A 24,978-nucleotide genomic window follows, 5' to 3' on the forward strand; every position below is an offset into this window, starting at 1 on the left:
CATAAATGGGTGTTAGATTTTATAAAATGCTTTTTCTGCATCAATTGAGATGATCGTGTGATTTTTGTCCTTTCTTTCGTTGATGTGGTGGATCACACTGATTGATTTGCATATGTTGAACCATCCTTGTGTCCCAGTTGTTGCGTTTGACTCTTAAAGGTCTCCTAATTCCCAACCCTTATTTATGGCTGAAACACTGAGGGCAAGAGTGCTGGTGTCAGGCCCCATATCAATGGCTCTTGAATTTTGGAGTGGAGCTGACCTTGAACTAAGTTAAGCTCTGCAGATTCCTAAACCACACCTCACATCCACTGCATAGAAATCTCTCAAGGGTGGGGCCACACCATCTGCCTGTTTAATCAACTCCACAGGTGATTCTGATACCAAAAGTTGAAGAATCAAACTTCTCTGCAGATTTTCTCTCTCAAATTCATGTTCTCTGGGTTCTCACATTTCAGTTCTTATAACTAATATTCACCATCGGCAGGAGAGATGGTACTTTGGATAGTAGTACCTGAAAACTAGATTTCTGCCTGGTTCCCCAGACCCACTTCATGTACTATTTATGGAGATTAGACCTTTTATCTTGTTGGAGGACCTGAATCTATTTTAAAATGTAGTATATTAATAGAAAAGTTGAGGTAGAGTAAGACCAATAGATTAGGAAACAACAACCTTTGGAAAGATAGTTTATTCCCCACAGTTCTCAAGAGAAGTGGCCTGCCACGTGACAGAGGGCCACCCAGGGAAGCACCAGGTCAGTCACGAGTCAAAGGAAGGTGGGGAAACTGTAGGCAAATGCTTCTATTGTGGTTTCTGCGGGGAAGGAAGGGGTTAGGCAGGGTAAGTGGACCTTGGATTGGCCAGTTTGAATGATTTCAGCAGGCTCTGGGACATAGAGACTGTTTGTCTGGTACCTGGCCCTGGTTGATTACTTGGGATCCCAGCCCCCTTAAAAACTGTCAGCCTGCCTTCCTTTTTGCGAGGCTTCCTTGGACAATCTGGATTAGGGTGTAGTTCTGCTTCTGAAACAGCCCTATCTGTCATCTGGGATACCTGCTTCCTAAAGAGTCTTTGTAATAATGACTGTTGACTTTCCTGGATGCAGGATTGCTTCTTGTTAATGAATTCACCGTTATCTTTTCGGCCCACCTGTAAGGATGAGCATCTTTGTTCTTCTCTTCCATGCCATGGCAACTCTCACTGCTCACCTACAATATGTCCTAATGTCTGGCTCTTTGGATATCAGATGTTACATTAAAAAATAGACATACTGTTTAGCACCAACTTGTTGATTTCTCCCCTTAAAACCTGACTCAGCCTACTCAGTGACCCTAATTGCAATCTCATTTCTGTCTTGATCTATCACATTTAATCTCAGTTTCTTTATGGCCCAGTCCCAAATGATGGCAGTTAGAGCAAAAGTGTTCATGTGTGCTATTTTCTCAGATCCTCACAATAAAACTATCCAGTATTGTGGGGTTTTTTTCCTGAAAATGAATAACTCTTGCTTGTGTCGGTACATCTAATATTTGGAGGAGCCAAGGCATGAACCTGTGATTATTCCAATATGTTATGCAAACATCCCAAAAGAAGAAAGCTAGAATATTTGAAAGAGCTCAGCAAAAGTTAGAATAGCAAGTATGGGAAAAGTGGAGACAACACATAGTTGGGAAGAAGGAGGCAGGACTGACCAAGTCAGCCTTACCCTCATTGCAGAATCCTTGCGGTGCTTTTCTTAAGGTTCAACATTGAATCTTGAGGAGAGATTTTCCTCTCTTACCCCAAAATGCTCTCCTAAACCAGAAACTCCCTAAATGGGTTCATAGCATAACATGTGCTTCAGAGTAAGAACATTCTAGGTTTAATTTCCTAGTGGGCCTCCTACTAGCTCTGCAAATTTGAGCAAGCTCTTTAACTTCTACAGGTTTTCTTACCTGCACATTTTGAGTACGATTCAAGTTAAAATAACATTAAATTATATCTGGCATACAATAGATAGTAGACACTAAGTAATGTCATTCTACTTCCCTTCCCTTTCCAACTTCATCTCCGTCACTTCTTAGCTGAGGAAAGAAAAGAAAGTTATTTTATATTTCTGAGGATATTTTATTATAAAAAGTATGTCAGTGCTACTTAGCTAACATTTTGATGACTTTGCATGTGAGCTGATACATGCAAAGTACTGAGCAGAGTGTGTAATCAATTTTAAGCCATCACAAAATTGTATCAAAGTCCTACAAGACACCCCTGTCCCCACTTCAGACAACAGTCTCAAGTCCAGGTTGTCACCTGTGCTTCTGACTGACCAGCTGTAGATTGGAGTTCCAATGACCCCCGCCTTGGGTTTAATTGATTTGCTAGAAAATAGACTTTGAGAAAGATTAAGAATAAAAACACAGATTCAAATTTTAAAATGTTAATTAAAAAAGAGCAAATAACCATAATCATACCAGGAATTCAAACAAATAAGGTATTATGAGCAACTGTTCACAGAGATATTTGAAAATGTGCCTGTAAATTCCTAGATAAATACAGAATGCCAAAATTTCTACAAAAAGAAACTTAGTACTTGAATAAAGAATACTGTTAGAATTTTATTATGCTTAGAAGACCTTCTTTCCCAAGTATTCCAAAGCCAGAAGGTTTTAATGGTGACTTCTATTAATTTTCAAAGATCAATTAATTTCTAATATAGGCAAATATTTTCTGGAAAATAGAAAAAGATTGAACACTTTCATCTTATTTTATGATCATCATCGCTTCTTATTCCAAAATCAATTAATGACTGTATGTGTAAACTAATAGCTATTTTTCTAGTAATGAATATAGATGTTAAAATTCTATAAAAACAAATTCAAAACTACGTTAATAAAATATATCATCATGATCAGTGAATGCAAACATCTGCAGAATTAAATAATACTTATCTTTTGGAGGAAATTTGTTTTATGGTTTGAATTGAATGACTGATGTTCTAAGTCAAACCAGAAAGAGATGACAGAAAGGTTAACAAATATGGAAATAATATATATTTATTAAAACTATGAGTATTATTTTCTTAAATCTGCATCTGGTGGAATTTAGAAGACAGATTTCATTTTATGGAACTCATCACTTTCCAACTTTAATAAAGACTCAGTTTGTGCTTTTTCTCCCTATTTGAAGATTCTAAGGATTAAATTAATATATATTTTAATTGTTGCAAATAATTCAGTAATTATTCTTTCTGCTAGGAAGACTATAGTTGGTGTGGTTGAAAGTTGGATAAAAAGGGGAGAGTAAGATCATTATAATTGCTCACTGTCAAATAGAAGCAACACATTTGGATTTGATTCTGTAAATATTGTTGTGCTCTTTTAGATTTAACAACAGGTAATCTGATGTGCTGTGTTGATAACATATCTAATTATTGTGACTTTTTCCATAAAAAGGATTGTATATTTTATGAAAGTAAGTTGCAAATACCCATATTATTTGGTAAGTCCATAGTAAAATGCTATAAAACTTAAAGGTGATAGTGCTTCTAAATCACAAAACTATAAAAGAAGGTAAACTTTTGAACATTAAACTGAAAAAGCAGGCAAGCTGTCTTGATCTAGTTCTGTTTGAAAATACTTTTTGTGAGCATTTGTTTATATCTCAATGCAAATAATGGAGTGACAAACCTTTCAAACTTATGTTCCTCATGAACAGTCTAACAGACAGCAAGGAAAAATGAGCTCTCAGGTGTAACGAGAATAACTCAAGATATTAATACTCCTTGGATGCATTTCACTACACTAGTTAATTTTTATGGCTTAACTTGCCCTAAGTGAGACATAATTAGTCTGAAGGCAAGAATTAACTTCAAGCTTTGACTCTCATTAAAGATAAAGAATTGTGTTAGTCCATTTTTTTGTTCAAAGTAAATAAATGGTATTTTCTGTCTCTGAGAACTATTTAAATATCTTCTAGGAATTCTTATTTTCCCAGGGCTGTTAAAATCTGCTAGGTTTCTAGAACCAGTGTTTTCAAAATGCTCTGTTGAATATTCTGTATGCATTTTAGGTTCTAAATACTTGAATATTGCATTCTCAAGTTTTTTTCTGTCCTTGTTTAACATTTAAATAAGTATATTGTTGACATTGCAATATGTTTTCATTGCACTGTTAATTAGAGTTAGGTGTTAATTATGGAGAACACGTAATAAATACTATAAAAGGTGAGGATTGGGGGAAAATAATGGTATCAGCAAAAGACAGATTATTAATATAACCAAGATAGCTTCAAATAGTTCCTGATCTAAACTAAAGACAAAGCTGTAACATTAAAATTTTCTGGTGCTCATTAAGTACTGGGTAAGACATAGTGTAACGCCTCACTGTTTACTTTTCTTTTTGTAATGCAAGTGCCTAATTTAGGATTTGATTGCAGGGTAGCCCCTTCAAAGAGGCATCCATTTCAAAGAGGGCTATCTCCTGTTAACACGCAGCCAACCACTGACCCAACCTAGAACCAGTGCCACCTCCCCACTCTGCCCTCAACCTGGTCTCTTTTGTTTTAGAGATCTTGGTTAATTTAATTTTGATTACTGACCTTTTTTTTTTGTTTTGTTTAGTTTTTTTTTTCCTCTCTCATTTTCACTTTAAATATTCAGTCTTATGTTTTAAACCCACCAATAAAGAATGAGCCCTGAAACCCTAGACCCCCAGGCTCGACCCCAGTAAAAGCAGAACCACTGCTGTGCCCATTCTCTTTCTCTCCGTCTACCTCCCAACCCCTACCACCTCCCTGTATGGCCCCAGGCATACCATGTAGTTTCCTGGACCTATAAGTCATAAACCTTTATTTATTTTTTCAAACTTTCCTGATGGTATTGCTGAGGGCATCTTGGAACCACAGAGGCTTGTCCAGCCACAACACTGGTTGACAGTAGGCTGACACCAGCACAAAGCAGTAGAAATGGGTGTAAAGGCTATTTCTTGGGACATATATTACTGCTCTGCATACATATCTAATTTTGAATGGGATCAGGCCATTCTAGTGATACCTTTGTTTTATCAATCAAATTGAACTATTTCCCTAATGGAACAATGAGGTGACTCACATTTTCAGGTTGCTGTCAGTATCTTCATAGTTCAAACTTGAAAATTGTTATGGCCAAAAAGATGGACATGGTCATTCTCAGGCTTCTGCTTCTTTTTATATGTAGTTTGACCATTAAAAATTGGAGCAGGGAGGGTATAGCTCAGCAGTGGAGTGCATGCCTATCATGCACAAGATTCTGGATTTAATCCCTAGTACCTCCATTAAATGAGTAAACAAACAAACAAATGTAATTACTTCCCCTCAACAACAAAAAAATAAATAAATAGGTAAAATTAAATAAGTAAATAAAACCTAACCTCCCCCCAAAATTAAAAAAAAAAAATCTTTTTAATTGTTTGGTTTAGGTTTCATTGCCATCTGAGAAAATGGTAATACAAGCCGGACAAGATGAGGTATTAACATGTGTTGTAACGTTTTACAGAATGCACAACAAATAAAATGTACAAAAAATACACAAGACAAACACACATCAAATCCAAGATAGTGGTTTCCTCTGGGGAGAGGGAAGGAAGGAAAATTAGATGGGGCTTTAATAGAATGTATAACATTTTTTTACAAGGTCTGAAGAAAATTGGACAAGTCATTTACATATATTTATTCATAGGATGGACCCAGAAGCATTTTACATAGTATTACTCTTGTTCTTTTGTTTATGTTTGAAAAGTTTCAGAACTATTTTTTTTTAATCTGTATATATGGTAAAAATTAACTTTACTCCTAAACTTGACTTCCACTGACTCTTTTATCTCTAGAGATAATCCAAAATACCAGTCCCTTTTGTATCATTCCAGGAATCTTCTAAGACTATGTTGTCCAATATATAACACTAGATACATGAGGCTGTTGAGCATTATAAAATGACTAGTCCAAATTGAGATGTGCTGTAAGTATAAAACACACAGTGCATTTTAAAGTTATGTTGTTTATATAATCAATAATCGATTACAGGTCAAATGATTATTTGCATATATTGAGTTAAATGAAATATATTAGTAAAATTAATTTTGTCTGGTCCTTTTATTTTTTTAAACTGACTAGCAGAAGATTGAAAATTGGAGAAATTAAATGTTTCATCCACAATCATACATTCACATCATAGTGAACCTTCAGTGACCATAAATTCTCAAATTTTAGCTACTATGCTGTAACTGACTTTTTTCAATGTGGTCAGGCAGATAAAAATGCTATGTATATACAAATGCAGTTTGAATAACTGGCCTAAATTTACAGATTCCAACAATATCATATATAGGAGGAAACATCATGGTGTCTTTGGTACAGTATTTATAACACTCCATGATTTTGAGGTCAGGAGCTTCTCATTGCAATTACTCTCAAGCCTGTGGTGCATCAAAATTACCTGGAGAATGTATTAAGAAAAGAGATTCCTAGGCCCAACCCTAGAATCTAGGGGTTTTTATTTGTTTGTTTGCTTAAGAGCTACATTTTTTAATATTGAGATTTAGATAGGTAAGAGAATCATGGTCATAATGTGCATTTCTCAATTTAAAAAAATTATCTTTTATTACATGAGAAAAGGGAATTTTTATATAATTAGGGGATATATGTATGAATTGGGCAATAAAAATTTGGTGAGTGAAAATTGTAATCCTTTGGTTTTTAGTATTTGTTGAAAATGATATAATTGTGGAAAATCAAAAATCATGAAAATAAATTTACAAAACCTATAGAAATGAATTTGAAATGTGTCTACATAGTATTCTCTTTATTTTCAGATTGCTTTTTTAAAGACTGAAATGGAAAGAAAGACCAAAATGATCCGAGATCTTCAGAATGAGGTAAGACTTATTTCAGGAAAATCTTAAATAAGTCAAAGAATATACACAAACACACATACTGATTTACCGTAATCTTTGGAGTATTGATTGCATGCAAATTTGGCCTTTAGCTATGTACTAATGGAAAGGAACTGTAGGGCTAAAAATTTCAAAATAGATAACCCCTACTTTAACATATATTTGATAATGTTATTAGTTCATACATCTTCAGTTAATTTTCCCTTCTAATTATATTTTGCTTGGGCAATATTAAAATTGTATTTTTATTTCATGAATACATTTGTCTACAAAATGACATCACAGGCACTGAAGAAGAAAGCTAGTTAGAAATGGACTTCATGCTAGGAAATGCCAATCTAGAATGAAAACCTTATGTGAAATAATCTTAGAGTAATGTAGATTTAACATAAATAAATAAGCTGTAACCACTTTCCTTACAGCCTTTAAAATTTAAGGACCCTATAAAATGCTTTATGCTTTTTCCTTTTTTGATATTTTGTCTTATTATACTTTATTTTCCAAAAATTCCTCCATCACATTTATGTTTTGACCTTTTTTTTTTTCTTGAATGCAGTTACTTACTTAGGACTATTAATGACACATCTTCCTTGATCAGTCCCAATAGGTTGAGTTTGAATCTCAAATCAGTTACTTTAGCCTTACTTGTCTCTCTCCTCTGCTTCCTTCTTTCCTTCCTTCCTTCCTTTTTTCCTTCCTCCCTTCAATTTTTTGAGACATTACAGAAACAGATGAGCTACATTATTCCTAAATTGTTTCCACCTTGATTTCCAGATTAAAAAATAGACTTTGCAAATTCCTTGGTATAGAGTCAGCATTTGTACTCTGGGTATGACATTAAAATGGTTTATCAGGTGTGCAAAAAATATATAGAAGAAAGAAAAACATGAAAAGTTTTAAATGGCTTTTATTTGATTCTATTGTATTTTCATTTACAGCTAATGATTTTTGTTCTAAGTCTTCTTAAGAAAGTCTAATGGAAAAAAAAAAAAAAGAAAAGAAAGTCTAATGAGGTGGACTTAATGTTTTCCCTGAAGCCTAAATCTTAGATTTACTGTTTGTGGTAGAAAATGTCAGCAAACCAGAGTTACCAAAATACTGAGTGTACTACTAAATAATTTCTTGTTCACTGAGGCTCAGTGAGAGCACCAAATTACTCAATTCAGCAACTTTCCATGAACAATTTAAGACAAAAGAAATGTTTAAAGAAAATGTTAAAGGGGGAGGATATAGCTTAAGTGGTAGAGCACATGCTTAGCATGCACGAGGTCCTGGGTTCAATCCCCAGTACCTCCCCTAAAAATAAATGAATGAATGAATAAACCTAATTACCTCCCCCAATAAATTAAAAAATTAAAATTATAAACAAACAAACAACAAACAAACAAACAAATAAATAAATAAATAAATAAAATGTTAAAGCTAGTATTAAAATAGGAAAGACAGTATATTTGGATGTGCACACACACACCCATACACAAACACATATACACGTGCATGCAGACACATACACGACAACATAAACCTGGTTGTACAATAATGAGAAGATTATGGACTAATCTATATCTCTTTATGTATTATCAGTTAACTTTTAATCTGTGATAATTTTTTAAAAAAACTAGTTTTCAACTAAGAAGGAAGCCCTTTTAAAATCAAGCTATTAATTATTCATAATAGATACATATGAGAACTAACAAAATGTTTTATTTGCTCCCAGGGGATACCTTTAAAGTTTAATACTAATTTCCTAAGTATATAGGCTAGAATAATTTTAAAAGCAGCACAACTCTTCAGAAGTGATATCTGCCAAATGCAAGTTTTGTAATTAAATCTGCTGCGATTCGCTTTCATCATATTGAAAATCTGCAAGACGACCATTGGTGACCAGGAAAGTTTTTGGCTTCTCTAACAAAACCTAATGCTGAACGTATATTATCAAGTAAATGTTTTTAATTTGACTCCTTTGTATTAATTCCTTGAAGTTTCAGGTTCATTATTTTGACAGATGATCATTATGTGGAAAGTGTACAAAATAACTGGCCCATACTCAGCACAGTAAAAGTATATGGACACTTCCTGAAAGGTTTTTTTTTTTTAAGAGTAAGAAAAAAATATATGTAAGTTGATTAAACAAAATACAAAGAGGTGAAAGAGACCATACAGATATAAAGAGATTTCTGGGAGAAGCTTGGAGTCTCCTGAATGATTTCTTCCGAGTGAGGATATTTGGGAAGTCCCAGTAGAAGAAGGGACTTTTGAAAAGTTATTAAACAATGATCAGCATTTTTTTTTTCATGTATGAAGGCAGGTATCTTAAAAGGCACTTTTATATTAACACTTGAGAGATTTAGTTTTTAAGATTTAAGACATCTCTTGGAGGGGCAAAATATTTAGACTTTATTTTTAGGCAAATGCTGTGTAGGGCAGAAACCATTTTGATTTTTCCATCCAGACAGTTGGAATTGGAATACATAGCAGCCCATGATTCAAGGACTGTGTTCATAACTGGGAAAAACACTGGGGAATAACATTTGGAGAATACAGAGGGCAAAGTGAGAATGCGAGAGAACAAGAAATAGTGGGGCTTTTTTTTACAGAGAAAATGAAGAGTGAGACTGGAAAGAGAGTAGCTATGAGTTAATCAGTATTTCCAGCGCCTTTATTTTATCTGTCTTTACAAGTATCTCTACACATGGACATCACATTTAACATGTGTCTTGGATTGCTTTTACTCACAGAAGCTTTATTGAGATGTAGGCGGTCTCCAAGTTTCAGATCTTGGTACTGCTTTCTGCTTATACTCTCATGGAACATTCAAGTCAAATCTGTTCTGCCACAGTGTATATTTCTCTGTATCAAATCACCTTATTAGCAATTCATAAATAGTAGAATGATATCAGTAAGTTTTCAATAATTGCATTGGTTTAAATGTATTTTTTCTCAACACATTAAAGGGGAAGTAATCAGGGGAAAGCCTTGTCAAATTTTAGAGAAGTTTTTGTCATAAGAAAATATACAAAAGGGCCTCTCTTTAGTGCATGTAGTGATGGTTTAGTTCCTTTAAAACATTTTTTTAAATGCTTTTATTGCAACAGGATATCTGACTAAACCATGAATGTAGAAGACTCTAAGGCATTCCCCCCTGTATTAAAATAAGAGATTAGTGAAAAATATGCATCAGAATTTAATTCTGGTAATAATGTACTATATTAGAAGTCAGTTTCCTTTAGGATTTGTATCTCAAAAGAGGAAACTGTAAATCCTAAGTGTAGGACTGAAAAGGATTAACTATGATTTTTGGGGGATAAATGCTAGAAAATATTAAATTGTGGTTGTATTTTTATTACTATTGTCATTAGTTTGTTAATACTATGATTACTACATTACACAGTAAGTGGTCTTCCCCAATCACATTTTTCTCATACATTCTATATTTTAATGTACACATTTGCAGAATACAAGATTTCTCACAGTGCAGAAATTGATTTACAGTAGCTCTAACACCATTTTTCTAGTACTTTCCTAATCTGTCTCTAATTCTGATGTCTCTTATGGAATCCATTTTCTGCATTCAATTACTTATTTTGCATTTTTGTATTTGAATATTGTATGGTTACAACAAATATAAAAAGTTGCATTAGAAAATAAAACAAAGAGACAAACAAAAAGCTTAGCTTTCCTTCTCTGACTTCCATAACTGCATCATCATGTGATATAGAAATTCTTATGGACTCCAAAGCTTAGAATTCTCTTTGACTTTGCACTTTTAAAACACCCTCTCTCCATTATCATTCCTAATTTTCTTTAATTTTGTCCATTGTTTCCCCTAGGATAAAATAAGTGTGTCTACAGTGGCCCTAGATATTAGAAAGGTTCAAACGCTGATAATAGGTATTGGAATATTGGGTAAATTAAGCATTGGGACAGGCTTCTCTGATTAGTTTGAAGGTCCTCAATGAAATGTGTGGGTCTGATAATGTTCAGGACTTTTTAAAGGAGTACATAGTTGGAAATACTTGAATTAGATTAAAATTAAAACATAGTCTATATTAAATTAGTGAGTAGATAGAGTTAAAAGGGGAAGGAAGAAAAGGGAAGGGGAGAGAGAGAAGGAGGAAGGAAGGAAGGAAGGGAAGCAAAGGAAAAGAAAGGAAAGTTGGGAGATAGCCCCCTATCCCAACTGTTTTCTACAGTGGTTTGTTTTAGTATAGGTTCTTATAATTGATTATTTTTCTGAGACTCATTCAAGATAGTTCAAGGTAAAGAAAAAATATGGAATCTCATTGAAAAAGTGATAATAATAAAGTCAAGAACCGTAAAAGTGGGCCTTACTCCACCCAGTGATAGAAATCAGAAATTTGTTAAAGCTGCTTCCTTAGCAGGCTTTTCCTCTCACAATTTCATGGCTCCACTTTCCTTTCTTTCTAGTCCCTCAATTATTTTGCTCATCAAATTTTCGCATGGCTCATATAGTTTAACCCAACTTTGAAATACTAATTAGCCTTCTCTATTTCCTACTAATAACCAATTTAATTTTTAATGCTTTGTTTTATCACTGTTGTTATAAGTGCCTGGGGGTGGGGCAAATCTTGCTACAGGTGAAGTCACTGACCAAGCTGTGGCTTTCCAAAGGGTTCCAAGTAACCACTGACACGCATCCAGGTACATGAGGAATAGAACGTGGAATTTAAGGGGCAACGTGCCAGTCACTGTTCTCAGTTGTGACTAAAAAAAAAAAAAAAAAAACTCTGATAAGAAGAAAATGACTTTATTAAGCCATATAGAGACCTCAACAAAATGTTAGGGGAGGTATATATACAGTTTGTGGGCCGAGGTATAAGAACAACTCCACAAACAAACCCCAGCAGTGGCTGTCGCAAGGCAGAGCTACCTCTGCCAAGATCGGGAAGCTGCCAGTCAGTTTTATGTTCCCATCCCTACAGACTCTAGTTTCACATCGGCATGTCCCTTGTGCATTAGACAACGGATAACATCTAGCCCTCTTTCCTATGTATCTGACTGTAGTGTCTACATTTTGCAGGGATTGTGTCTGATTAGCAAAGTGTAAGTCATGTCTGCCCTGGAGCTGCAATGAACTTTAGAAACAGAGAGGGTTTGTTTGTTTTATTTCCAATTAGTTTGCCTTAAATTTTCCTTGGGGATACAGGTTTAACAGTATGAAAAAGTTTCGCATTGTGGAAACAGTGTTTCCACAGTTTCCAAAGTTTGGTAGCCTGTGTATTAACAATTTTCCTTTAAAAATGGGTTACAGTCCATGGTAACCAGCCTTAGTAAATGTTAAGCCATCACTGAAGGGTTTTGAATAGTTGAGAAACGTATTGTAAGTACCACTGATAGAATATTCAGTTATGCATGTGTGCGTGTTGCAATATGTGGCCTCTTGCCTGTCCTTACCATGTGATTTTAACTTTGCTTTAGTATGAATTATTTCTTCAGCTAAGATGCTGGTTTTTCAAAGTTAGAATCCTACCTTCCTTAAAATACTATAATTCAGATTTTTTCACATATGAAAAAACACAGGGCCAGGACTCTGTGTACGGTAAAAATAAATAAAGACCATACTTAAATCTGTCTCCAAATTTGGACAGAGTGTCCAATGTTCACTCAATTTATTGGATTCATTTGGAGTTTGGAGCTGGTTTCCCTAATTTGCTATTCTCTACAGTAGGGATGATTATAGACCCTGCAAGATATCAGGGACTCCCTGATCATTCTTATGAGGTAACAGAAAATAAAGTACAGATGCAGGAGAGTCCATGACTAAAACAAAAATAATAATAATAATAATAAAGGTCAACAACCTCTGATCTAGAGAAAACTCTAGTAAATTTTAAGAAGAAAATACATTTTGATTCAATTCTTGTGGCTGTAAGTCTCTGTAAAATAAATTATTTCATCTTCTTGCCTCAATAAACACATTCAGGTGAAGATGATGGGCTATTTCATAATGTGACAGAGTGCTTCAGGGTCATCATTCTGAAATGGATTCTCATGCCTGCCTGCAGATGAACAGTTGTGAGAGTTTGAGTCAAACACATGCTGAGTCCAGGACATGCCTGAGATGTTTTCAGATAATTCCATTACAACCTTTTCACTTTGTTCCTGCTGGTTTGCCTTTCTTAAGTGATTATTTCTGAGCAATTCTGGTCAGTTGGTCATTTTGGTTAATTATGTATCCCATGTTTAAAGTTTATTATAACTCATTTGCACTAGGTCCTAGGGCTACTGTAATAAAGTAACCCAAAGTGAGTGGCTTAAAGCAGTAATAGTGTACTCTCCCACAGTTCTGAAGCCTAGAAGTCTAAAATCAAGACTCTCTAAAGGTTCTAGAGACTAATCCTGCTTGACCTCCTCCCAGTTTCTGGTGCCTCCTGGTAATCCTCAGCATTCTTTGGCTTGTCAAGAATCTCTGCTTCCATCTTCCTATGGCCTTTTCTATGTATCTCTTTGTGTGGTTCCTCCTCTTCTTTAGACACCTGTTACTGGATTTAGGACTCAGCCTAATGCAGTGTAACCTGATTTTAGCTTAATTACACATGCAAAAAAACTTTTCTAAATAAGGGCACAGTTTGGGGTTCCAAGTGGGCATGCATTTTTGGGTGATACTAGTCTAACAGCCCTACCATCTGTGCCATTTTGTATATTCCAGGTAAACAGCTTAGGCATATTTTTTTGAATAGGCAAAGAGGGAACATTTTATTAGGCATAAATCTTAGCCAATGTTTTAAAGGAGAAAGAATGATTTTATTAGATGTAAATCTATCTATGGAAATACTCTCATACTGCTTATTTAGATGCATATATAAGATTTGTTTACCTAGATACTAATTTGTGGAATAAACAAATAACTTGATTCCCAACATTGTTTCAATCTTTTGCTAGTTCCTGAGGATATAGACATTATTAAAGAAGTCCTTCTATACAAAACAATCTCTGATCATGAAGAATGTAAAAAACAATTTAATATTGTATAACAACATATTTTGCCATATATTGTGATACAGTCATAATTACACAAATTGCACAAAATATTACAGTAAAACCAGATTGAAATAGCATTTTACAATAAAATATTACAAAGGGGCAGGTGAGGGCAATAACTTACTCAGGTGTGGTGGCCACTGAATGCATCATTTAAGGGGTGGGTTTTGAAAAGAATTAAGGGCTTAGAACTTATGGCTATTCATAATCAAGAGGGCAAACATAAATAAAGTTAATACTTCAAAAGTTTCCTTGTAGGTAGAAAGATTCTTAGATGTTTATTGATGTGAAGAAAGTAGTTAATTTTGATGGTTGTAGGTGAATCCAATTTCAGGCCAATTGACTTGCAAAGATATGTTTCTAGTCCTCAAGCCAATGCTGTTAGTATGTGTTATAAAAAGGGATTGGGGCAGCCAAACTGATGGACACAGCCAAAGAGCAATAAACAGAAAAATAAATCTGAAAAGTTCCACTGTCACGTACAATTACATCAGTAAACTTTCTACTTTGCAAGAATTTTTATTCAACATTTCTGAAGTAAACCAGGACTGCTATCTTTTAGCAGATCACAGTCTACCTAAAATGTCAGTTTATTTACTGTTGCAATTAATTAATTCCGCCAAATTCTAGTTTCCTGCTTCTGAGTGCTGGCTGGATGCCAACACCGTATGCAATTTTAGGAATAATTCTCAGTTGAAATTGTATCTTGTGCCCCTGCAGCATCTGGGTCTCTGTTTCTGTTCTGTGGTAGAATCTAGTGTTCTCTGTCATGCTTCAGGCAAAGGGGAAGGTTTGATTTCTTAATTTCATATCTTCAGGAAACGTAAGTTTTAAGTGCCTCAGAATATTGTTAATTTAGTAAATGAGAAAACAATGCTTGAAGTGTTTAGACATTTAGCTTGTAACAAATGGAAACTGTTATCGTCTTCATAGTTATTAATGTCATTGGATTCTGAGGTAAAATTTGTTCATCAATAAGCAATACTGTGGTGGGGGGATATAGCTCAAGTGTTAGAGTACATGCTTAACATGCACAAGGTCCTAGGTTCGATCCTCAGTACCACCTGTAAAAATAAAGAAATCTATGTACCTCCCCCACCACCAAAATACAATAAGTAATAACAATAACAAATAAATAAAATATTTTAAAAAGTAAACAATATTATGTACAAATACATATTTGCTTAGGAAATAGTTCTAAACAAACAAATACACTAAAACTCCATAGTTCATTTAAATAAAAAATCTAACTTGCAGTCTCATTCCATCTCTCATATTGTCTCTCTTCACATAGCAGAGAAGTCCAAGAACCCATTTGATTAACATTTTACCAGCTTAGAAACACTAGCCAAGTGATGCAGTCTTTTCAAATTGCACCAGCAGAAAAATTCTAGTGAAGAGCCTACATTGTTTGCATGCCTGAGCTAATCACCACGGCCAGGGGAATGGTTTGGGGGGGCGGTGAGGGGGGAGGATGGGGTGGGGACACTTTGGCCAAGTCTGAGTCACATTTCTGTCCTTTCGTTAGTTGGAATCAACCCTACTCAAAACATAGATGGATTTCCCACAGGAAAGAAAGATTCCCTGCAAAAGAGTGACTAGATATTGGACTGATAAAATAAAGTGTATAAAGAAAACCATCCAACACTTCTATTGCTCCCTGTTATCCTCACTCATTTTCTAGCTCACCCTCAGATCAGAGCATGTAAGTAATATTTTAATCATTTCAAGTCCCAAGTCGTGCATGATGGATTTGCATCACCATATTTTTGTTAGTAATACTCCCTTGTATATAATTTCACCCTCATTCACCTCAAATGTATTAAAGATCTTTACTTTTCTCATTTTATATTTACTTGCTACATTTCAAGTTCTTACTAAAAATGGCACTAGGGAAGCTTTAGTCATATAACATTAGGTAGATGATCTTCTTCATCTCTGTATCTGGAAGACAGTGGGAGAACTGCTTTGTTTTCAGTCCTCAGAGATTTATCATTTTGTTGTATTTGCTTCTCAAGTCTTCCTTCATTCCATTCTCTCTCCTTTGTGCATGATGGATCCAGCATTATTACTGGAACCTAGTGCCTAATCATCTTTAATGTCTTAACTTGAAATGGGTTTCATCCTTTCTCTGCTGATACCTTTACACCTCGAGTAGTCTTTACTCAAAGACATAGACTAGATATGGATCCAGGGCAGGGAGTGTTTTGAAGATGCTACAACTAGTTAGAGGTGTAAGAAAAGGAAATTCATGGGGGAATCCACTTACGCATGTTTGAGAGGTTGGAATAAGTGCTGCTTTCATGATAGACAAGGAGAAGAAACAAGTCCAAATTGTATATTAATAACTTGTAAAACTATAAGCACGCACATAATAGTCTAGGCAATCCATAAGACACAAGTTCGTGGATTTTTTTTTTTTTTTTTTGGTTTCATTTTTCAAATTACTCAGTGGGGTAGCTCTTTGTGAAAACTTTAAAAATCAGGAAAAGTTTATTTGTATTTTTTAACACAATGAGATCATTGATAGATTTAATACATAAATATTAATTTTATGGTGTTTATTTCTTGGGTAAAATTAACATGTTAAATGACTATTTTCTGAGTTCATCTGTATTTAGCTTTATTTCAGAAAGTCATCCGGTGCCTGAAATAGGTCCAATGGCAAAACAGCAAACGTTTCTTGTAGTATACCCATGTACAAAAATATAAAGCCCCAACTTAAGACATTTTATAGTCTTATTCTAAAATCCATGAGTAATAGAAACATGTCTGACACACCATGTTGCTATTTTTTATGCATTATATTTCTTGAAATTATATTACATAATTATTTAATTGTCCATTTTTACACTTCACTGTTTTTGTTGTTGTCACTGTATTGGTAAAAAAAAAAATGTCTGAAGGGAACGAAAAATGATGTAGTCACTTTGGAAGACAATTTGGCAGATTCTTACAAAATTAAACATATTCTTACCATTTGATCCAGCAATCATGTTCCCTGCTATTTACCCAAAGAAACTGAAAATTTATGCCCACATAAAAACCTGCACTCGAATGTTATAGCAGCTTTGTTCATTAATTGCCAAAACCTTGAAACAATCTTCCTTCAGTAAGTTACTAGATAAATAAAGTGTGCTAATCTAGACAATGGAATGTTATTCAACAGTAAAAGGAAATGAGCTATCAAGCCATGAAAAGATATAGAGAAACCTTAAGTGCATATTACTAGATTAAAGGAACCAATTTGAAAAGTCTACATGCTATATGACTCCAACTATATGACATTCTGGAAAAGGCAAACCTATGGAGACAATAAAAAAATTAGTTGTAGTAAGAGGATAGAGGGGCAGGAGAGATGAGTAGGTGGAACATAGAAAGTTTAGGCAACGAAACTACTCTGTGCTATACTATAATTGTGGATACATGTCATCATTCATTTGTCCAAACTCATAGAATGTACAAGACTAAGAGAGAACCTTAATGTAAACTATGGAGTTTGGGTAATAATGATGTGTTAATGTAGGTTCACCAGCTGTAAAAAATGTTCCACTCTGGTGGGGGACCTAGATAGCAGGGGAAGCTATGATGAGTTATTAGAGCAGGGGGTATATGGGGCATCTCTGTCCCTTCCTCTCAATTTTTCTGAGAAACTGCTCTAAAAAATAAAGTCTATTAAAACAACACACACACACACAGCACATGTAATCTACCCTATTAACAAAATTTTAAGTGTCTAGAATATTAATAACCAAATACACATTAGTTTTTAGATATAATTATAGGAATATTATATTTTCAGTATTATAGCCTCTGTGTCTTTTCTGGAACATAGTAATAATTTGATAGATATTTGTTGAGTGAACAATAAATACTGATTGCTTCAATACATTATATTTATATAAGTGGAATGGGATGGACCACTATGTGTAATTACTAGTAATAAGAACCCCCCAAATTATGAGAAATAGTCCTTAAATTAACTTGAAATGACTTTGAACGTCATAGAGAGTCAGAAAACCTCAAATTGGCTAGAATCTGCTAAAAGTTGCCCTCCTAAGTCTTTTTTATATGGGGCTGGAAGTCAGGGTATTGTATTTTCAGTTTCTAACATGCTGAATTGAAAGAACAAAAGCATGAAAGAAAAAAAAAACTTAAAAAAAGAGGAAAGAAGGAAGGGAGTGAGGGAGAGAAGAAAGAAGCATGAGAAAAGAAACTTGACTTGGGCTGATGATTGAGAGAGTGGAGTTTTAACTAGCATCTGGTGACTTGGTCATGCCGGGGAAGTCACAACTTTTATGAGTGTCATTGGTAGAATAAGGGGTTTGCATGAAGTGATCCCCAGGATTCCTTAAATTCCGATTTCAAGATTCAAAGTTTACAAATTCTTAGTCTACAGAAACAGTAACACATAAGTTGTGAGTTAATATCTGGGGTTAAACTCAGGATAAATTCCAAGAAGATGGTCATTAGTATTTCAAACAAATCCCTGAATGACTGTAAATTGTATTTGGAGTTTTTTTATTCTAGGAGTGTTTAAAAATATTGAACATTAAAGTAGGCTGATCTCTAGTACATGTCATAAATAAACGTAATATGCATAGCTATCTGGCCATCAATCAAGAATTTTTTTTTTTCAGTTTCATCATTTAACCTATTTTTATGGTAGTAAAATGTTAACTTTAAAGAAAATTGGTTTAGAAAATTCTTATTTTTTTATTAATTTTTAGTGAATGTGCAAGTTCACAGAATGTTGGAAATATTTTGAGACAATTATTTAGGCAGTTATAAACTATTTTTCCCCCTCAAAGATGTAGAAAAGACCAAAGAAGGACAAAAGTAGTGTCATGGTAGTAAGATAGTCAACAGAGTTAAAACATACACACACAAAAAAAGAAAAAATACCAGCTTTAAATCGTATCTCTGACACTATTTGTGATATATAGATGTTATCACTATTTAAGTAGAAACTCTCACATCCACTCGCACAGTTGTTATGAAAGTCCAATGAGATAATAGTTATGAAAACAACTATCATTGTGTCCCTCCTTGTTCTTCCTAATAAATGTTGTCTATTAATATTTGGCTTTCACAAACTAAACATTACTCTACTCACGATATATTTTTAAATCAGCCGTTACATGGAAAGTACACATGGTAGGATGAAAAGTGGCCCAAAGGTAGCAGGTCACAATTCGTGGAATCTGTACATATTTTACCTTATAAGGAAAAAAGTGTCTTTTCATATATGATTAAGAACATTGAGATGGTGAGAATATCCTAATTATGCAGGTGGACCCTAAATGACATCACAGGTGTCCTTATTTGACACACACATAGAGGGGAAGACAATGCGAAAACAGAGCAAAGAGATCCTTGAATATGCTGGCCTTGAAGATGGGAAATAGGCAGCCACAAGTCAGTGAACGCCTACAGCCATGAGTGACTGGGCGGGACGAGGAACAGATTCTCTCCTAGAAGTGTGAACTCGGTAACTTTGAAGGACTGAGAAAGGACAACTAATTAAATGGTCTGCATGTACTGTGACCAGAGATAATTGGCCCTTACTAAATTTGGAGGTGCTGTTAAGACCAAATGCTAGGTAGTTAAAGCAATCAATGGACATAGTGATATTACAATGGGGACTTAAGTAAGTTTATAGTCACAGGAAAATCAAGCATCTGAAATCTTAAGAAGCAGGATCCAGATTTGGGAATCTCTGTTCTGAAGCATATATTCTCCCAGTCCCTGGCTATATAACTGCCTGGCTTTAATGTTTTCTTTCTTTCTCCTTCTCTTCTTCCTTCTCCTCTTTTCCTCCTTTGGTATCACCACTCTCACTATCATTTAGGGACCCCATGACTATCACGTGGTAGATACTCAGAAACTAATTATTAACTATTTTATTGACAGCTTTATATGTTTTTACAATAAAAATTTCTCACCAAAGAAGGAATAAAAACGGCCACTGTCATTGCCACTCTTGTGGCTAGCATGTTAAATATGTAATTACATCTCTTAGTGGCAAGTCCTTTTGTATGCATGATTTCGCCCAATCTTTGCACAGTCCAGCAGTCAAGCAGAACATGTTCTGAAGTGGAAGGAAGAGATAAGGAAAACTAAATCTTAGAAACTTTCCAAGTTGGTTGATTTCACAGAGCTAGAAAAGTGGAGAAGGAACCAGGCACTCAATTTCCCCTCTCCTTTTAAGGTAATTTTCTCACTCTACCTATTGTCCTCCCAGCCCTGTGACTATTGACTTGGAAATAAGTGTGAAAGTAACCACCTAAATAACCGTCTCTTTTAATCTGTCTAAGTATCACATGCAGGTAGGCTCCCTATTCTTGCCACAGCCGTGAGAAAATAAACCTCTCTCTGTGCTCTTCATAGAGCTGTTTCTGTCATGTTGGATGTTACACTGCTCATATTTCCGTGGATTTCTTCTTTCTAGATATAATCATACCTCTGTTAACATGATGGAAAACTGCTACTCTGAGCTTTCAACAAAATTCCACTTAACCTTTTTTTCCTAAACAAAACTAATAGAATTTTTATAACTTTTCTCACAGTTCAAAGTTACCTGGCAAATGTTGCTAGATAAAACATTTTTTTGATTTTTAAAGATAAAAAGTATTAAGAAAATCTTAATTATCAATCGACATTGTATTCCAAATAAGATTCTATAAGATTCTAATATTTTCCAAGTTGGAGGAATGAGGTTTCATATCAAAGTGACTTCGCTGGGATGTATTTTAGATTATTTGGACATTTTTTAAAAAATGAGTCTGTCTCTGTTTTGTAAATAATGTCTGTTTGTTTTTAAGATTTCACTTATAAGTGATATCTTAGAATATTTGCTTTCTTTGTCTGACTTACTTCACTTAGTATGAGGATCTCCAGGTCCATCCAAGCTGCAAATGGCATTATTTTATTCTTTTTAATGGCTGAGTAGCAGTATCGGCTACATTCTAAGGAGCTGCTGCACTCTAAATTCCTCAGGGCGGAAAAGGGAGGAAGGAGCAAAGAGAGAATTAACAATCCAAGGCTTGAATAAGTGAACAGGTAGTGGATTTATGATTGGTGACCTATTAGAAAGGTGTCCCAACCTTGATTGTAAGTGTCAATATGTGAATTATTAGAGTGTGGACCTTGTTGGAAAATGTATAACTGAATGACTTAAATAGCCTGTGACCTGAGGAGACATTGTTGTTTTCTTGGGAGTATCAATGATACATTGGCAGAAGAGTCTGACGTTTCATTAGGAAGTTTAATGAGCTTGACAAGATGATCCTGGTGGTCAATTCAGTCCTAACATGTCATTATAATATGATTAGAATGAAGATGAAAAACTTAAGATAAAGAAATCATTATATCCGATAATAAAACTATGCCTAGGATTCTACCTAAGTAATATATGTACACCGTTAAAGCCAGAGGAGATTTCAGACAGCATCTAGCCCACCATCCTCCTTTCACCGATGAAAAGTTGGAGGCTGAAAAAATCTAAGCACATTCTTTGTGTGGTTGCACTGTTTCAAGTTGGCACCAGTTACAACACACAGAAACTACAGATATAACATCCTGCAAATACTCCTCAAGTGCAATTATTTGAGTTTGTACTTTATAAGCTTTAAATTTTAGCCCTTCAGGTGGAATCAGGGGCTGTGGCACTGAGCACACCATTGTAGTAACTTATGTTTGCTTGGTGGGAGCATTTGTCCCCCACTGTCACTTGGTACCTTAATTACGTTCTTTTATGGAGGCTCTCACAAATCTCTCAAGGTTGTGAAGATACTGTAACGTGTGTCGGAGAAACCTAAATACAAGAGGCATATTATGTTTTTCATGATTTATATTTGGTGATTTCATGAATAAGTAATACATATTAAAAAATATACATGCATATATTTAATAAGACTTTTTAAAAGGTAAATTCACTTCCCAATTATAGTTGTATGTATGCATGTTTAATATAGATACAGAGAAACAGGAACAAAGAAAATAATAGAAATGTGATCTACTATCTTACCATGGGAAAATAGAATACACAAGCATATCTAACAAATACAGTCCTGACCCCTCTGTAGATGGATATATATTATGTTTTACTTTCTAATTAGCATATATACAAATTGTCTCACGGTACCAAAATTTTTAGGTAAGCATCATATTAATGGCTGCTTGCTTATAACACCTACCACTTGTCTAAAGAAATTTCTTTCTATCTATCTGTCATCTATCTATGTAATTATTGATTTAATGATTAGAAGGACCAACTCTTTCCTGGAATGAATTTACTATTCACTACGTTTTCTTCTAGGTATTTTTTGTGATAAATCAAATATCCAATAAGAAACTGCTGTATAAATAAATAGAATGATGCTATTTGTAGATTCTTCAGTAGAACTCGTACACTTGGAAAATAATGACTGCCACTAAAACACAGAAGGACTGACAGCTTTTCTTATTCAAGTCAGGCCTAGTTAACCAACCCAAATGAGGAATGAGTGAGTTAATTAAATATTTCTGTTAAGTTGTACAAGCTCTGACCTGTGCTCCTTGATTGCCTGAGAAGATTTTAAAAAGAACTTATTATTTCAACAGCTGTAATGGGCCATCCTTTGGGGAGGTGCATTCTTACTTCCTTCAACTATTAAATAGAGATAATTGTAATATCCACCTTACAGATGTACTGTGTAAGCTTAAATGTATGGAAAATGATGAGAACTGTCACTAGCTTATAGTTAGCATCTCATTAAAATTAGCCATAAACACCACAATTATTTTCATTGTGAATTAACACTAAAATAGACAAAATTACATATTGTTGTCAAGTGACTGTTCATTTGCATTTATTAAAAGTGTCAGCATAAGCAGTGATAGGACTGTGGAGGGAAGCTCTCTGTCTGATTTGTTTCTAGTTGGTCACAGTTTTCATGATTCTTCCTCTAACACCCATCCCTGTTTATTTTCTCTGTAAGATCCTTCCCTTGCACTTACTTTCTTTGCAGTATGTTAGAAACAAATGAGAAAGTCGGATTCATATGCAATCATTGTCCTTCTAGCTAATAAAACTAGCTTCTCAGTACAACATACTTGATTACAGTGTGCCTGTGGCATCAACATAATCATTGTTATCAAAAGCCTGTTACTGCTGAGTCCTGCCTGTGTGCAGAGCTTGATCACTGCGAGAGCTGGTAGCTGAGACACCACCTGCGTGGAACGACCTGGATTTATTCACTAATTCTCCTTATTAAATGCTATTTACACCAATTACATAGGGATCTCAAAAACAAGCTAGGATAATTAGGGCTGGACGGAGAGTTCTGAAAATTTGATAGTGTTTTCACAACCACTTAAAACACCACAGCATGCACAATGTGTAAGTAAAAATGAGATGAAAAAAAGGAATTAAATTTATGTATGGAATATCTCTAGCTACATCTCCAGTTCTGTTTTTTAGCTCCATTCTATTCTACATCTTCAGTAATTTGTCTGTACCTACATACTGTGTCATATATATGTATTTATCCAAATAAATATATAATAAACCCATACATGCTTGTATATGTATGGTGTGAAACTAAGATTTCAAACTTTGTCTCTTTGATTCTTCTAAATATTTTTTTAAAAATTCTGTTATCAAATGTAAAACTGTATATTGTTAAGATTTCAGTTTTAATGAGATTTACCATTTACATATTTTCTTCATGACATATCTATTGAATTATTTGCAGAATATATTGTCTATTTCAATATTTGAACTCCTTCTACAAATAACTAAATAGGCATCTTTTAACAAGTACCAGGACGCAGTATTTCCTTAAATATTGGCAATGTGTTCTTACTTTTTGGTTAATGAAAGATATGGCACTTATTTGGGTTTTTGGTTTATATGTAGTTTAGCCTTGATTGCCAGACATAGACTCATTGATGTCACAACCTTGTCACTGTTCCTAAATCACTTTGTGTTCATGTGTCCCTTCTTCCATCCTAAGTTGTATTACTCACCCCAATAATTGCTTCCTTGAATACGCTTATCTCACTAATACCCCCCTTCCTTTACCGTACACTCACGACTAAATCCCAAATTTAGTTACGTCTCCCTACACCTGTCCCAGTGCAGGAGACTGTGGCTGGTGAAAATCAAATAAGGTAGATGACTGATCTTATTTTGAATATATGAATAATAATCTTAAGTGTATCCTTACTGCTGTTAAGCAGGCCTGCAGTCTTATACTGTTCACAGTCTTAACTCACTCCCCCTGTGATAGATGCCTGTTTTATATGTCCTTCTCTCTCCTCAGACTTCACATGCCTCCTCTTCAAACCCCACTGTCAGTTAATATTCTGATGTATTAGTCAGGGTTTTCCAGAGAAAGGGAACCAAGAGGAAGTGTGTGTATGTGATTTATAGATGAAATTCTACCAATCTATCTCTATCTATCTATCTATCTATCTATCTATCTATCTATCTATCTGTCTACAGAGAGTTTTATTTTAAGGAAATGGCTCACTTGATTACTGAGGCTGGTAAGTCTGAAATCTGCAGGGTAAGCTAGCAGGCTGAAGACCCAGAGAAGAGCCAGTGTTATAGCTAACGTCTCAAGGCTGTCTGCTGTAGAATTACGTTTTTCTTGGGGGAAGGTCAATCTTTTGTTCTAGTCTTCCTTCACCTGATTGGATGAGGCAGTCCCAGATTAGGGAGAACAATCTGCTCTACTCAAAATCCACCAATTTAAATGTAAACCTCATCCAAAAACACCCTTACAGAAATATCCATAAAAATGTGAGACCAAATATCTGGGTGCCAAAAACCAGCTAGGCTGACATATAAAATTAACCATCACACCCTGCTTCATAGTTCATCAAAAATCTAGAAGCCATCCATGCTGGATATTGTTCATTTACCCTTCTCAGTCCACTCTCCACCCATTGTAACACTGCTGTGTACCCTATAAATCTGTACTCTATGGACAACATCAATCTATTCATTGGTCTTTGGCTTCTGGTTGGATTCAGCCAATGTGAGTCCCTGGCAGCTAATGGAAGGGAGCTGGATAGTGAG

The 24,978-nt window shown here is 34.7% G+C and overlaps 1 protein-coding gene across 4 annotated transcripts in view; it reads left to right on the forward strand.

Annotated features, from left to right (window-relative positions):
* The window catches only part of LUZP2 (leucine zipper protein 2), a 423,667-nt gene that overhangs the window by 240,553 nt on the left and 158,136 nt on the right, over positions 1–24,978 (forward strand). For all 4 annotated transcript variants that reach the window (XM_032488380.1, XM_032488378.1, XM_032488379.1 and 1 more), the window contains exon 5: positions 6,828–6,890. In XM_032488380.1, the coding sequence (XP_032344271.1) occupies positions 6,828–6,890 (63 nt within the window). The remainder of the gene's footprint in view (positions 1–6,827; positions 6,891–24,978) is intronic.

Source organism: Camelus ferus, chromosome 10 (genome assembly GCF_009834535.1).
Source record: "Camelus ferus isolate YT-003-E chromosome 10, BCGSAC_Cfer_1.0, whole genome shotgun sequence".
Classification (NCBI taxonomy): domain Eukaryota; kingdom Metazoa; phylum Chordata; class Mammalia; order Artiodactyla; family Camelidae; genus Camelus; species Camelus ferus.